The sequence below is a fragment of the Mus pahari genome, chromosome 10 (genome assembly GCF_900095145.1).
Source record: "Mus pahari chromosome 10, PAHARI_EIJ_v1.1, whole genome shotgun sequence".
NCBI classification, from domain to species: Eukaryota; Metazoa; Chordata; class Mammalia; order Rodentia; family Muridae; genus Mus; species Mus pahari.
Genome location: NC_034599.1, coordinates 47,695,341 through 47,710,534, shown reverse-complemented (window position 1 = coordinate 47,710,534; position 15,194 = coordinate 47,695,341). Strand labels below are relative to the sequence as shown.

Genomic DNA, 15,194 nt, shown 5'->3' with positions numbered 1-15,194 from the left:
TGACAAATGTCCTTGCCATCTCCCTAGTATAAGCAGTTTATGCTTAGAACCAGAGGCAGGAAAATAGGATTGGGGGGTAGCAGGGACGCTGATCAGTCAGTCAACAGGAAAAAAGTGTACCCCCAGGGGAGAAGGTTCTCCTGGAGCAAAACTGTACCTGGAGACCGGTTGATGTTGAAGCATAGAGCAATGGAAGAACTGAAGCCTGCTTCTTCCTAGGCAAAGGAGTGCTTGTGCTGAATGAAGGTGGGTTGCTGGCAGGGTGGAGGTGGGGATGGGGGTGGGTTTGCTCCTCCCAGCCCCAAAGCTGGGGAACAGCAGGAAACTGGGAATGGTGTTGGCGAGACTGTTAAGCCAGGACAAGGTGTTGGTTATGAGGGTGGGTGGGGGCCTGAGGGGTGGCTTGGAGCCCTGGCGGTGGCTGCCTGACGTCACCAGCCTCTCTGGCAATAGGCTAAGAGCTGAGCTCCCCGTAGCAGCAGCAGCAAAGGCAGCGGCGGCGGCGGCGGCGGCGGCGGCGGCGAGGGTGGCAGCAGCAGCGCGGCTCTGTCTCTGGTCCCAGCGCTCCTTGCCTTCTGCAGCCGCCACTGCAGCCAAGGCAGGGGCTCCTTCTCTGCAACTGGCTGGTCCTTCCAGGTAAGAGACGGTGGTCGGGATGAAGGCTTCCATGGCCAGGAGCCCCAGTGGCAGGATGAGGGCGGGTAAGACCACTCCCGCGGCCTGCGCAGGCACCTCTGGACAGAGCTTCAGCCCCCGCCCCTTCCCTGGTGGAGGCTAGCGCTTTGCTTTGCTGCTCCGCAGTGCAACAGTTTGCACCTGCCTTTTGGGAGAGGAAGGGGAGCAGTGCTGCCTGCCACGGGGTCCTCCGGCTTGCTCCTCTGCCACAGCCTCTGGGCCCTGGGGCCAGGGCCCGGGGAAGGCTGGAGACAAGGTCGGTCCCCCAAACTTTGCAAGCGGGAACCCTTTCCCTTCCAGTTCCTGCTCTGGAAGAAAGAAAAAGGATTTTGGTTACTGTCAAGTGGGAGGCTCAGGGAGATGGGGGGGGGGGGCGTCTGGGAGGATGTGCCTCCGCTGAGAAGGGTGTTTCAGCTGCTTTTGATAGGGAAAAAGGGGGTGGAAGATAGCAAGGAAGAAGGCTGGAGAAAGGTCGAGCATGGTCCTGTGTGCCAGATCCAGCGGGTCAGCTGTGGCCAGGGACAGAGGCAGTAGGGTGTATCCCCCTGGGACGGGGACCTTGGGGGTCTGAATATCCAGGCTGGAAGTGTTTGGAGAGGGAGAGATGGGGAAGGAGGACTGCATACAGGGAGCCTGCTTGGAGTGCGTGCTGGCGAGAGTGGATCCTGAGACGAGGTCCACAGGACACAGAGAAGAGGGCAGTTGGCTTTCTGGGAAGTAGAGAAAGCCGCTGTGGCGGCCGCTGTTGGTGGCAATTAGAAAGTTGTGCAGGGGGCAGGGCAGCTGCTGCCTTCTCTGCTGAGTAACCAGTGTCTCCGCGGTGCAGTACGGACGCCAGACCCCATCTGAGCCAGCGGAGCATCTGGCAGCGGCTCTCCTGAGCTGCCAGGAGCGGTAGGGTTGGGTCGGTGGGTTGTGGAGATTCGAGCGTCCATTTGAGGGCCGCTTAGCAGTGGTGTCAGATCCCTCTCTTTCTCTGCACTCGCCTTGGCAGTGGCCGGGACCCTAACTAATCCCGTTTTCTTTGCAGCACTGTGCCTGGGGAAAGGAAACAGGATCAAAGAAGACTAGAGACAATCTCCCTGGGGCCACTAGCTCTGGCCCGCTTGCTTGCCGGCAGTTGCTCCCTCAGTCTTTGGCTGGAGAGCTCACTCCCTCCAGCGCTAGAGAGCAGTTGGGGTGGTGTGGGTTCCTGTCCACGTCTTGGCTGGAGGGAACCGTGTGTCCAACAGAGGAAGCCTGGTGGGCCTGGCCCCTCTCAGCCCAGCGCCGATGAGTGCCAGGGCGCCGAAAGAGCTGAGGCTGGCCCTGCCGCCTTGTCTCCTGAACCGGACCTTTGCTTCCCACAACGCCAGTGGAGGCAGCAGCGCAGGTCTCCGCAGCTCAGGAGCAGGTGGTGGCACTTGCGTCACGCAGGTGGGACAGCAGCTCTTCCAGTCTTTTTCATCCACGCTGGTGCTGATTGTCCTGGTCACTCTCATCTTCTGTCTCCTCGTGCTGTCCCTCTCCACTTTCCACATCCACAAGCGTAGGATGAAGAAGCGGAAGATGCAGAGGGCTCAGGAAGAATATGAGCGAGATCATTGCAGCGGCAGCCACGGAGGTGGGGGGCTGCCTCGGGCAGGTGTTCAAGCCCCAACCCATGGAAAAGAAAACCGGCTAGAGAGGCAGCCCCGGGACTCCGCCTTCTGCACCCCCTCCAATGCTACTTCTTCTTCCTCCTCCTCACCCCCTGGTCTCTTGTGCCAGGGTCCCTGTGCGCCTCCGCCTCCACTGCCAGCCCCCAGTCCACAAGGAACACCCGCAGCTTCCTCCTGCTTGGACACACCTGGCGAGGGCCTTTTGCAAACGGTGGTACTGTCCTGATTGTGCAGCCCCTCTCCTGACCCCTTCCTCGTCTCCAGCATCTTGACCGTCCTCGCTTTTGTTCCTCCTTCCTTCCTTTTCCGTTCTCCTTTGGCCCCTGTTTTCTCTGCCCTCTTTCCTTACCTGGCCACCCTTTCACTGTCTCTCCTCCGCCGAGGCACTGTGCGGTATTTGTAAATATTGGGCGAGGAAAGTCTCAGAGGAAGAAATAACGCTGATAATACTTTACTGATATTTATAGTAATTATTATACTACTAATAACACAGTCCAAGCGCATGACAAATCACATAATTTCTCATTGTCAATGAAGGCTGCATCTTCCCTCCCCACCCCGTGTCCCCCTCAGTAAGGAGGAGAAATCGCACAAGCTACCAAATATTTAAGACATTGACACCTAAGCAAAGGGATGGGAGGGGGCCGGTGATGTTGTATATAGCTGTCAAGTGAAGGTTTAGTCGCCTTTCTGCCCCTCCCTCACGGGCTTTCACTTTTCCTTTAGCTTGTCTCCCCTCCCCTTTCCTCACCTTCAGCTGGGCTCAGGCAATAGTATATTATAAAGGCAACATCTACATTAAGCACTAGAGACCACATAGAATGTCCCAGAAAAACGTTTAGGACAGGTAACCCCTCTCTAGTCAGTCATCATCTCACTTTTTGCTTCCCCCCTGGCAGAATTAGAGTTTTACTTTTAGAAATACCACTCGCTGGCCGAGCGCCGAAAAAGAAAACAAAAAACAAAACGACAACAACAAAAAATCCATACTATCTGATTTGCTGCCCATTAGGGCCCATTTGCACACTTGACTGGTGGTCATTTTGGTTTGGTTTGGTTTTTTGCTTTGGGGGTTGTTTTTTGGTTTGGTATTGAGCCTCAGAGAAATCGGGAGCTGTCCAGCCATGTCTGGTGCTGAATATGTCTCACCTTCATGGTCACTTCCTCTGGTTGTGCAGACCAAAGAAGGAGCTGTTTTGGAAAGTGATTGTCTTGATTTTGATTGTTTTTTTTTTTCTTTTTTCTACAATTGGATTAGCGTGTGGTATTGTTTTTTCTTATCATTATACATTGCATAAGTTACCTTTATGTAAAAAAAAAGTATTAGGTAATGTGCAGTTCTGAAAATGCAGTATCTAACCAACTAGTATGTTTCTGTTTTATTTTTAGAACAAGTGCACCTTTGTTATATACTTATTATATTGGTACCAAATACAGAAGAAAACTATAGTTCTGTGATATGTCCTCCAAACTGTATATTCTTGTTCTTCTGACTTTCCAGCTGTTGATATAATGGTTGCCACTGGCTGAGGAAGTCAGTGGTGTAGGCCTGGCTTCTGCTATTTCCGGAAGTATTCTTTTGTATTTTACTCTGTAGTAGACTATTATAAAACGATGACACCCATGTTTCCCTCTTTTACTTTTGTGAATAACAGAAACAACCACAACAGAAAACAAATAATGGATGTGCTGGAATGCCATCTATTAAAAACATGGTTAATATTTAAACAGTGCCTGTGGTTCTCTGCATGCAGTTGCCACCTGGAGGCAGTGCTGTGTGTGCTTGCTTGTACTGTATGTGCTTGGGGGAAAGACTGGTGGAGATGTTGGGCAATTTGGATGACAGGACATGACAATTTCCAAGTTAAATCTGTAAATGCTTACAGGATAAAACTGTTTACAGATTGTTTAGTTATGACTCCATGCCTGCATCTGATATACAGCAAAGGGGATCTTTCTTCTTCCCAAGTCTGGCCTAATTAACCTCCCTGAACACAGAGGAAATGTTAAGGAAAAGGGAAAGCATGAGAGAAGATAACTCTTCTGTCCTCTCTTTAAATGTCAGATAAGTCCCTCTATGTTAGACTCTGCTGTTTGGTGTAGGGCAGTGGGACCCCTACATATATCCATCTCCCAAGCCACTAGCTCCCCTCTATGCTCTGTCTTGTTTCAAGTTGTATGTGCTTATTATCCTGAGAAATGATTGCCTCTAATGTTTTGGGTACATATAAAGTTTTCCAAGCTCAGTCTGTATCTTTATAAAATAATTTAATAAGGTTGATTTAGTCACCCATAGATATCATCCAAGTCCTTTATGAAGCACAGAAGACCATCGTTTAAGCATGCCATGTTGTATCATTAGGAAGATCAGGTATAATCTTTGGATACAATATATTAAACAATGAACCAGATTCTCTCCAGTGCCTTAGTCACTTCCTAGTAACAGGTCAGAGTGCATTCACTCCCTCGGGCCACCAAGGAAGCCGTTAGTGTATCAGAGCTCTACACTGTACAACAGAATGGCTAAGGCACTGTGAAGGTGACTGTCCATTAATCTCTTTAACTTGCCCTCATCCAAATGTAGCTCTTAATACCTTCTTACAGAACGGGTTTTGGATGTGAAATCTGAATAGGATCAGGAACCCAGAAGGAAGGCTCATCATTTCAATGAGCTCTACATAAGTGCATAGATATTACTTCCCCCCCCCCATTATTTGGTGCACTCTTTTTACAGTAAATAATTTCCCATTTTATTAAAGCAATAAGATATTCTGTTTTGAGCAGCGCTAGATGCTCATCCCACTTCCTTGGTGCTGAAGCAACTCATGTGTTCTTGCCTTATGAATCACAGTGCATTCAAGGCATGCAATAATAATCCCCTTCCAAGAAGCAGCCTGTACACCCTAGGGGGCAATGTCCTACATACTTTTTTCCAAAAGAAATAGAGCGAACAAGAAATAAACTAATTATGTGTATTTAAAAAAATCTTGGTACCTCTAACCATCAGCACACATCTGTAATGTGCTATCATTGTGCACCTTTAAGTGTATATGCCTTTTTCCATCAATTGACTAGGGATTAATATTTTAATAGTGTCCCGTGTAAAGCTGATGCAGCTTATCAATCACATTTCATACTGAGTTTAATATGCTGTGAACCTGGTGGTGTCACACAAGATTTCTGTTAGGATGATAATTACATGAAATTCTAGTAGGCCAGATCCCACACCAAATTATTGTAATAAAGATACGACAATGCAAATTTCTATAGAGTCTGCTTAAATTGCTACTTAGAGAGCTCAACTGACCCATATGACATTCGAATTTTCATTTTTATGAGACAAAAGGCATTATGAAAATAGCTAAATTTACTCTAAGGATCTTGTTTACTGATGTCCCGTCAAACTAATTGCTCCAACCCTCTATAGCTACAGCTCAGCTCCTGCACTTGCTATTCAGTATTAATAAGGTAGCATGCTTGATTCTTACTATTTTAAAAATGAGAAAAATAGAGAGAGAATGCCAATATGTCAACTGTATGGGACTCTGACTCTTGAAGATGAAGATGGATATAATCTTTAGAATTTATATACACCCATAGATATGTATTTATATATGCATACATTTTGTACAAATTTACAATGGACTTTTTGTATTCTTTTTTCTGTCATTGTAAGTATGAGACTGAAACCAAATAGTTGTTGCATCCTCTGATCCAGAGAGGATCTGAGGAGTCAGACATATGCATGTACTTGGTTCTCTGAGGTCAAATCAGAATGGCTTTCTCTTTATTTAGTGGAAGGGGAGAGTCTTCCTTGGCTTGGGGAATTGGTAATTAGATAAGCTTCCTTTCCTATATTAGTGACTCAAATGTAGCAATGATAACGAAGTCATGACCAACTCTATGTGGTCCAGCTATTTGGATGGATCAAAAATCTATCTACACAAGCATTGGAGCCATCTAGACCACAATCATGGATTGCAATCTGATTTTTCCTTTTCACTTTCAACTTACATGTTGTATGAGATACAACATATACCTGCATAGCTAAAGTTAAAATGAAAATATACCTACTATTTGTTTAGTTTGACAAGTAGCTTTTTTGGAAAATATGGACAATTTAGCTTTAAAAATTACCGGGCACTTGACTTTTTAACCCTCCCATCTGTAACCATTGAATTGATTAGATACTGACTAAAATTTCTTTTTCCAATGCATAGGCATAGATTTTAAGTGCTTTTTATGGATAACTGCTAAGAAATGATTAACTAATATTACATGAGAGTTATGGGCTAAATTGGAACCAGAAACTTTAATATGGCTTCTAAAATCCACTCCCGTGGACGTCTAGGCTTTGGACTCAAATCTGTAAAGCCACTTATTCATGTTTGGAAGTTGTGGTGTGGTGCATAGATGTTCATGTAAGAATGAATTGCCCCATCTACACAGGAAGGTGTTTCATCACTGGGCTGAATATAAATCTGATTCTGGTTTAGTTTTTCCTTATTTGATAACATTTTGGAAGCAGATGTGATGGCTTCACATCAATACTTATCAATGCCACCAGCCCAATGGTGCAACTGGTGCAGTGTCGGGATGCTTAGTGGAGAATAAGAACTTACTTAGCTTTAATTGAGAGACAGTGCATTATTTGGGTTGCTTTACCCATTTGAGGAAGGATATTTCATTGAGACTTGTGGTCTCACAGGATTGCTGCTACAGAGAGGATAACGACAGTGATGGCATCAACAGAAGAAGTGATTTTTGAACTCGAGTATATCCAATAGATAGAATAAAACAGGTATTAGAAATTCATGAAAAATTTGTTTTGCTTTTATATCAATAAAAGAGTTTTCTTGTTAATTGGCCTTTGGACACGATTTCCTTATTAATTTACTGTACAGCATGCCAGAGTTATAAACTATCTCATCCTGTTTCGTTTAGATACAATTTACTAAAAGAGATGGTCAATTAAAAATGTTTCCACAGCTTATCCTCTCTTCCTCACAAACTAGCTGCATCTCAGAAAAAGGTGTGTGTGTGTGTGTGTGTGTGTGTGTGTGTGTGTGTGTGTGTGTACACACATGTGAGTGTTTGATATTACCCAGTAAACCGAGTCTACTGATACAATTCAGTGACCCTTTTAGGCACCAACTCAACCTCTTAATGACATTCCCTCTTTCTTTTCTTCCACTGCTTTAATAATAACCTAGTCTATCTGGAAGATATGTGTTCATATCTCATTTTGCCCTTTAGAGAGGGATGTCTCAGGTTCACACACATTTAGATGGATCAGAGCCTTGCTGAAATACATCTTATTAGAGCTGCTTCTTATATGTGATGCTATTTTTTTCTATCCTCGCTTTCTCCTACCATTCAGCATTATAGTCTTAGTCCCAGACCTTAGTCTTCAGTCTCTACATTATCACAGGACTCTTCATCCCAGCCTTACAGTTCTCAGCTCTGCCACTGTTGGGAATTCGACCTCCCTATTGAAGATACAGTAGATTCTGTGTTTCCTGTATTCTAGACCTGCATTGAAAGGCATGAAGTTTTCCTCAGGTTCATAAATCAAACCACTGCCCCTGCCACCTCAACTCTATGGTCCTTGTAACATGTTAGATGCTGTCCAGAGGTATGTCAAGTTGTATATAGGTTGTATAGCCTTACACTGCAAAGCTCACTGTCTGAGATCTGAGTAGATGCAGGCTTTGCATTTACCCTGAAAAGCTGTTTAGATGTTTATCACACACCACAAACCCTCCTTTTAGATTCTATTGTAGAGGAGTGAGGGAACTTTCATAGCTATTTACCTCACTTTATTCTTCTGTTTTATTTTATTTTTTCAAAATCATCTCAGACCATAAGTAGCAACTATTTCTCTTTATGATACTTTCTTGCTTCCAGAGGTTCTTCCAACTATATTAGCCTTCCTCTTCTTCGATGGACTTAGACTCCTTTCTGACATGAACCTTGCACTTACTTCTTAATGGTGGATAGATGAAGAATAGGACATATAATTCTAAGTGTACTGGTAAGGGTGCTCTACCCTGCCCCTGTGCTAAACCTTTGCATTCTTGCAAAACAAGTGTGCCTAGTTAATTCTTAGTCTCCTTTCCCCTAAAATTTTAATCATCTTGTATTTGTTTCCTTATTGCTACTCACTATAACTCTCCCAGTTTGAATTCCTAAGTGGTCACTAAATTGTGTATAGGAAATTGTAACATTGACCTGAGATGGACTTCTATTGGGTATTGGGTACTGAAGTGAGAATGAACAACTAGCTTGACCTGAAGGCAGCAGCAAATATACATTAGTGATTAAAAAAGAAAAAAAAAAACACTCAATCTCACATCTTCAGCCCCAGGAGGAAGATATTTTAACCTCATCTGTTTGATGTGATAGAAGGATGGATATTAGCATAGCTTGCTTTCACTGGGCTGGCATGGATCCATTTTCTTATTTGAATTTCCCAAACAGCGATTAATTTACAAAACACTAGATACACATATACATATATACAAGCAAATATACATATACACATGTTTCTTTGGGGTTGAATATTGAAGTCTAATCTCTTTTCCAAATTACCATGTCTTTCTGTGTCCCAGATTGGAATTGCAGATAATAGTATGTTTCTGTCTCTAAAAACAATGGCTTACTTTATCAAGCCTTACAGACTATGAGACTTGAAAGGTAAGCAGTCTTCACACCTCATTACCACGCCCTGGCCACTCCTGTCTGCCTCTGTAAATCGTCTGCCTTCTTTGGCCATAGTTTTCAGTCAGGTGAGTTAATTTTTGCCTAAGTGTCTGACATTAGTTCTCAGTGCATAAATTTCCTTGCATTAGGAACCTCTAAAATCCCAGGGTAGCCTTCACATGCTTACTGCACTGAAGCATCAGAGGTGCACAGAGAGGGCAGCAGTGTCCATTCTTCGCATACATGGATGCAAAGAAAGCGTCTACTTTATCTTTCTATGATTTATCTAATTTTCTCACAAAGACTTATGGACTGTGATGCTTTCAAGAACAATTCCAGATTTTTCCCTTCTCATCTGTTTCTTTTCCAATCACACCAGGGTATGATTTATGTTACCTTGTTGTGGCAGAGTGGGAAGATTCTTCACACCAAAGCAGTATTAAGATGATTTTTCCTCAGTGAGGTGGAAAGAGGGCAATCTAGCCTATATCCTAAGGTGCTGACTACTAGGATTCAAGACCCATGTGGTACCCACCAGCACAGCCAAGGGCCGTGGATATTTTTACAGAGATTTGACATCGGAGTCTGCAGTGACATCTATGCTCCAACTGTAAGCCTTCAATGATTTGCCAGGCCCTAAGCATACCTGGACTGCTTTACTAGGGTGAGTGAGACTCTCTGGGCCCCGGTGTATCCTCCTCAGATGGTGGGAAGCAGGAAGCATTATGCCTATTGCTACCAAAGCCATTCCAGTACCACTACCTTATTGTTGGGGCAGAATTAGGGAGTTTGCCAATGTGATCTCTAGTGTTAAAGCCCAATGACCTTTGATCCTGTCAGAATGCTGATCACTGGGACAAATACCTCTTGCTTATATTCCTCCCCCACCCCCTGAATCAAAGTATTTGGGAATAAAGAGCCCTGCCATTCATCTTCTTCCAGCCAATGTCTGATTCCTCCTAAGTGACCCAGGCTTGGAAGGTATGGACACCTCTATACAGTTCCTTAAGGACTTCATTTGGTATACTCAGAAAGGAACAGGTAGATTTTAGGAATTTCTGCTGAAATTCGTCTCCAAACATATAGTTTAAGTTGGAAGAGAAACCCTTCTGAAAACAAGCAGCCCTGCATCAATCAGAAGGCGGTTCAGAACGATTTTATTGATCACCCTATGATAGCACAAGGTGATGAGTTCCAGTTGCCCTTCAGGAAGACTTGATCTTCTTTCAGTACTTTCCAGTGGATGATATTCCAAGTCAGTCCTTCATTAAATTATACAAGCAATAAACCTGTGCTCTCCTGAGACAAAGGATGAAGACTCTGCCCCATCCACTGGCATGCGTGGAGGATCAATTACAGGTCCCTGACGGTTATTTCTATCTTAGATTCAAGCAACTTCCTTCACATCAGCTCCATTGCCCTCTCCTTGATAGCTGTGAGTCACCCTATAGTTCCAAGTGTCTGGCTGTATATTGATCTTAGTGTGGCCACTAACTAGGTGTCACTGACTGATATTATAAAAATCTGATTCATAAAATGATTCCACAGAATCTGTTCATTCTTCACACTTGGAAGTTCTTTGAAGCCACGGATATTCCCTGAGAGTCAGCTGTATGCTAGACATCACTTTTGGTGCCAGACATGTCACATTAAAACACATAAACAAAGTATTCTGACTTCTTGGGAGTTTTTTCTGGTAAGTTTAAAAATTTGAAAACATACAGAGAACAAAATTACTTGAGTTCTGGTATTTCAATGATCATTCTACATTTTAAAACATTTACATGTATTACTTTAATTTCAAACCAAGTTATGATTGTATTCTCTCCAGATAAACCTTATATAATCACTTCTTCTATTAAGTACTATCTATTTTAATTGTAAACAGTGAAGAGAGGCAATGAAGAAAGCACATTAGTAGATTGTGGAGGATATTTAGGAGTAAATGTATTCTAAAGACAATGGATCAGAAAAGGGAGGTGTGATGGGAAAGAATATTGGATTTTAAATAGATAGTAAGGAAAGTCTCAATAAGAAAATTATATTTGAGCAAAGACTTGAAGAAACAATGAAAATCTGTGCTAACTAACTAAAGATCATTTGGATAGAAGGATTTTTAAAATTTTTTTCCAGATCCTTAGTCTTATAAATGACCAGATAGAGATTTTGGTGGAAAGAAGATAAGAAAAAAGATAACCAAACATTATGTTAGCTACTGACACCATCCATGTGGTAAGGAGAGGTATGACCTAGAGCGGGTTTTTATATATACTCAATCAGCACATTCCCATGCAATTCAAATTAACTATATGTATATCACTTTAGAGCACACATAATCAAAGACAAAAATGTAATGACTAAATCTTTGTTTCCTAAATCAGATTGTTTGCCTTTAGACATTTCAAGATGAATTAGAGTTTTCCAAATGCAGAAAGAATGATTTCAGTGGAAAGAAAACCATATCCAAAGGTGCAGAGGAGGAGTGTTGTACACATTTGTGGAAGTTATAATACCTAAAGAGAGGAGGTGAAGCCAGATCAGAGAGGGCCTTTTAAAAGGTACATTTAAAGACATGCCTTTCCCTTTGTCAGTAGAGAGTGAGTGAGAAATTTGGGATAAAGGAAAGAATTATAAAATTGAACATATTAAAGATTACCCTTGGAGGGCCAATGCATGGAACAGACGAAGTGGTGACAGAAATACCAGGAAAAAAAAAAATCTATCAATGTGTACAGATGAAACCAGGGGGAACAGAGACAGAGAATACAGATGCATCTAAGAGCACACTAGGTTGAGGAACTGGTAGAGGTGGTAATTCATAGTTCCACAGTGTAAAGACCAGGAAGAAAACAATGAGAAGGACAATAATCGACTTGTGACTTCTGTTTGGGGATCAGAGTCATGCTGATTGGTTCTACTTATGTCCTGACTCAAGGACAAAGTTATTAATTAATTAATTAAAATAGATTCTTTTGGGGAGACTACAGTTTGTGGGCACAGCCTATAAAGGATTAGTCTCCAGTTAAAGGAATGTTAATGGAAGGAAAAGGATCAGGGTAGCTGTCAGTTGTCTGGTGTTTATCACATCTTCTGGCTCAGTTGAAGAGACAAACCTTTCAAAGCGAAACAAGAGAGGGGGAACCCAGTCAAAATGGCAGCTAGGGGCAAGGTAAGCCTAAATTGAACGAATACAAACCAGTTAGCAATGGAATGTACATCTTTCAATCTCCTGTCCAGAAATACAGGTATAGAACTTAGCTTCCTGGAGACTGAGAGATTTGGGTCTGATGATAAGGTTTGAAGTTGAGACAAAGAAAGCCATAGACTTTGTCCTCTCTGGCTAGAATGCAGGCCATTGTCTTTCCGTCGTTGTGAAGTCTATTCACCGCTGGCAGAACTGGCACAGTCCACCATTCTTCCTTTTAACATTTCTACCAACTCCAAAACTAATCTTTCCAATGCTACATGGTCTTTCTCCCTCTCTTAAGTCTCTATGTACAAAATATGTCTCTGTCCTAAAAGCTTCTGTCTTACTCTCTGTTATTACCAGGCCTACACTCTGTGCAATACTGAATAGGCATGCTTTGTATTAATTAACAATAATGACTAATTCAGTTGGAAGAAAACATTCTCATTTTCACAGAAGGCTAAATCACATTAAGTAGTAAGGAATATTTTAGGAGAGGGTATTGGGTACCCCAGAATGGATCTTGGTAGTCTTTTTGATCTTATGAAAGAAGCTACCTTCAATCAACTGAACTTTGCCTCAAGTAGACAGATTTCACAACATATTAATACCTCAAATATAGAAGGGAAACACACGTGACTACCAGATTTGTCCCTAACAAGTAATTTCACATAAAAACAAAATAGTACTATGAAGTAAAAAGAAAGACCACTAATAAAGTTATTATTTTTCACATGGAAACTATTTGAATCAATATTGAAATATTTTCCTCACACTGTGTTTGTCTGATGAAAAGTCTGGCTAGCACCAAACAGACTTAAGACTATGACTCTACAACCCAGCACAGCCGCTATAAGGGCCAATGACTTATGTTTGCACTGAGGGGCTGCTGATAAAATTTCACTGACAAACCTTGTACTCCTGTTGAACTCAGGCCCAGAGCACTAGGTTCTTCTGACTTTACATATGTATGGTCCCTACTACACTGGCCCATCTCCTTAGAAGATTAAAATCCACTCAAGTGTGAGGGTCGCCTTGACTAGGTAGAACATCCAGCAGAAATCAACTGAGAAAATCCCTTTAAGGAAGCCAGATGGAGTTCACAGTTGAGAGGATCCAGGCAAAGTAAGGTGTTCCTGTGTGTGTGTGTGTGTGTGTGTGTGTTGTGTGTGTGTATGTGCGTGCACACGCGCATGTGCGCGCGCACCTGCGAGTGTGACTTCCAAATAAAAGAACAAATAGCAACAGACAGAGATGACACCATCAAAGCAGGCACTCACAGTATCCAGCATAAACGGGGAAGTTAAGGCAGCCAGAATTTCCTAGGTGAGTTTCCTTTCTGTGGCTGAGGTTCCCATAGCAAAACCTTCTAGCTTCATTTCCCACTGCAGGCACTACTGTATCATGGGACAAACAAAAGCGATGTCGGAAATGGTCTATCTTTTAACTGTTCTCCAAGGCACAGTGTTTTTACTCTTGGGTTGTTTTGCCATTCTCTTCCCCTATCGCTAAATTAGGTAGGCTAGTCCCTCCCCAGACCTTGGAGGGCACTTCAAGAGACACATGCTTGGGTCTGAAATGACAAGATCCCTCTTCCAGACTCAGCTTCTCCATGGGCTCAAACAACACATGACAGCCTATCAATATAAGGTACATTACATCTAGCCACTATGTCTTTGATATGAAGATATTAGGTGTTTTTTAAATTTTGCAAATCAATGACTCTAAAGCCTTCATCATCACTCAATAAAGTAAGCATCCTAAATGGTGTGAGGACCATTACACCTGCTGATATTAAATCTTCACAAAGGACTGCCAATTGTTTTTGTTTACTTTTGCAGCTGCAGGTAGAGAAGGTAAAATCATTACTTCTGGCAAACTTGGGAGTGACAGAGCATATCTGACACTAGAGCCCTATGTCTGCTGCCATACTGTGTGTCTCTCTGGTACTCATCCCATCCCAGTGCAGTGTCTCTGAGGTCACATTGAGTTTTCTTTCTAGAATTAGGGCTATGTCTGGCCTCAAATTCATATGCGACTAGGACCACTGACTGGTCCTTACATTTTCTTAATTTACCAACTATAGATGACCCATTTCTAAGTAGAGAGAGGTTTTGGTAAAAAGCAAACTGTTTAGATTGGCTATTGGACTTTTAATATTGTCCCATAATTTTCTGTGTGAAAGTGATTTAGGATGAACTAATTACTTCATCTGCTCTCCAATATCTCATCTGTAAAGTAGAGAATGGGGCAAAAGGTAACATGTTCATATATGTTTAGAAATCTGACTAGTACAAACAACTCAAAATCTGTGAGGTTTGTGGTTAAAAATTAGTCATTAGGAACTCCGACCCAAGCTAGCTATATATAAAACCTTAAACAGCCTACAGAAAATTAAAGCAACAGTAGCTTCCAGTAACAAAAAAAGATTTCTAGTGCCTCAGCATGTGGTTACTGTGGCCAGAACACTTCATTCAAATCTTGGTGTGTCAGCCACTGTAAAAATTTGGCCACTGTGTTGGTTTAAATGAAAGTGGTCCCCATAGACTCTTATGTATCAATGCTTGGGCATAGGGAGTGGTACTATTAGGAGGTGTGGCATTATGGGGGGAGGTGTGGCCTAGTGAGAGGAAATGTGTCACTGTGGAGGTGGGGCTTTGAGGTCATATATGCTCAAGCTCTGCCCAACATGGCACATAGTCTTATTCTGCTGCCTTCAAATCAAGATATAGAAGTCTTAACTCTGTCTCTAGCACCATGTCAGCTTGTATGCGCCATGCTTCCTGACATGGTGATAATGGACTAAACCTCTGAAACTGTAAGCCAGCCCCAATTAAATTTTTTTTCTTTATAAGAGTTGCCATGAACAACAATATGAACTAACCAGTACCCCCTGAGCTTGTGTCTCTGGCTGCATATGAAGCAGAAGATGGCCTAATCGGCCATCATTGGGAAGAGAGGCCCCTTGGTCTTGCAAACTTTATATGACC

General features: G+C 42.8%; 1 protein-coding gene across 2 annotated transcripts; it reads left to right on the top strand.

Moving 5' to 3' along the window:
- Positions 1 to 448: 448 nt before the first annotated feature.
- C10H11orf87 (chromosome 10 C11orf87 homolog) lies at positions 449 to 7,208 on the top strand. 2 transcript variants are annotated; one of them, XM_021207424.2, is made up of 2 exons: positions 449 to 636; positions 1,706 to 7,208. In XM_021207424.2, the coding sequence occupies exon 2, from the start codon at positions 1,948 to 1,950 to the stop codon at positions 2,539 to 2,541; it is 594 nt and encodes a 197-aa protein (XP_021063083.1). In that variant the 5' UTR covers positions 449 to 636; positions 1,706 to 1,947; the 3' UTR covers positions 2,542 to 7,208. The 2 variants fall into 2 exon arrangements, with proteins under 2 accessions (XP_021063083.1, XP_029399649.1); XM_029543789.1 differs by lacking the exon at positions 449 to 636 and adding an exon at positions 1,139 to 1,569.
- Positions 7,209 to 15,194: the final 7,986 nt, after the last annotated feature.

What these genes read in the sequence shown, in the direction of transcription:
- C10H11orf87 (XM_021207424.2), top strand. Translation starts at nt 1,948, where the DNA reads ATGAGTGCCAGGGCGCCGAAAGAGCTGAGGCTGGCCCTGCCGCCTTGT.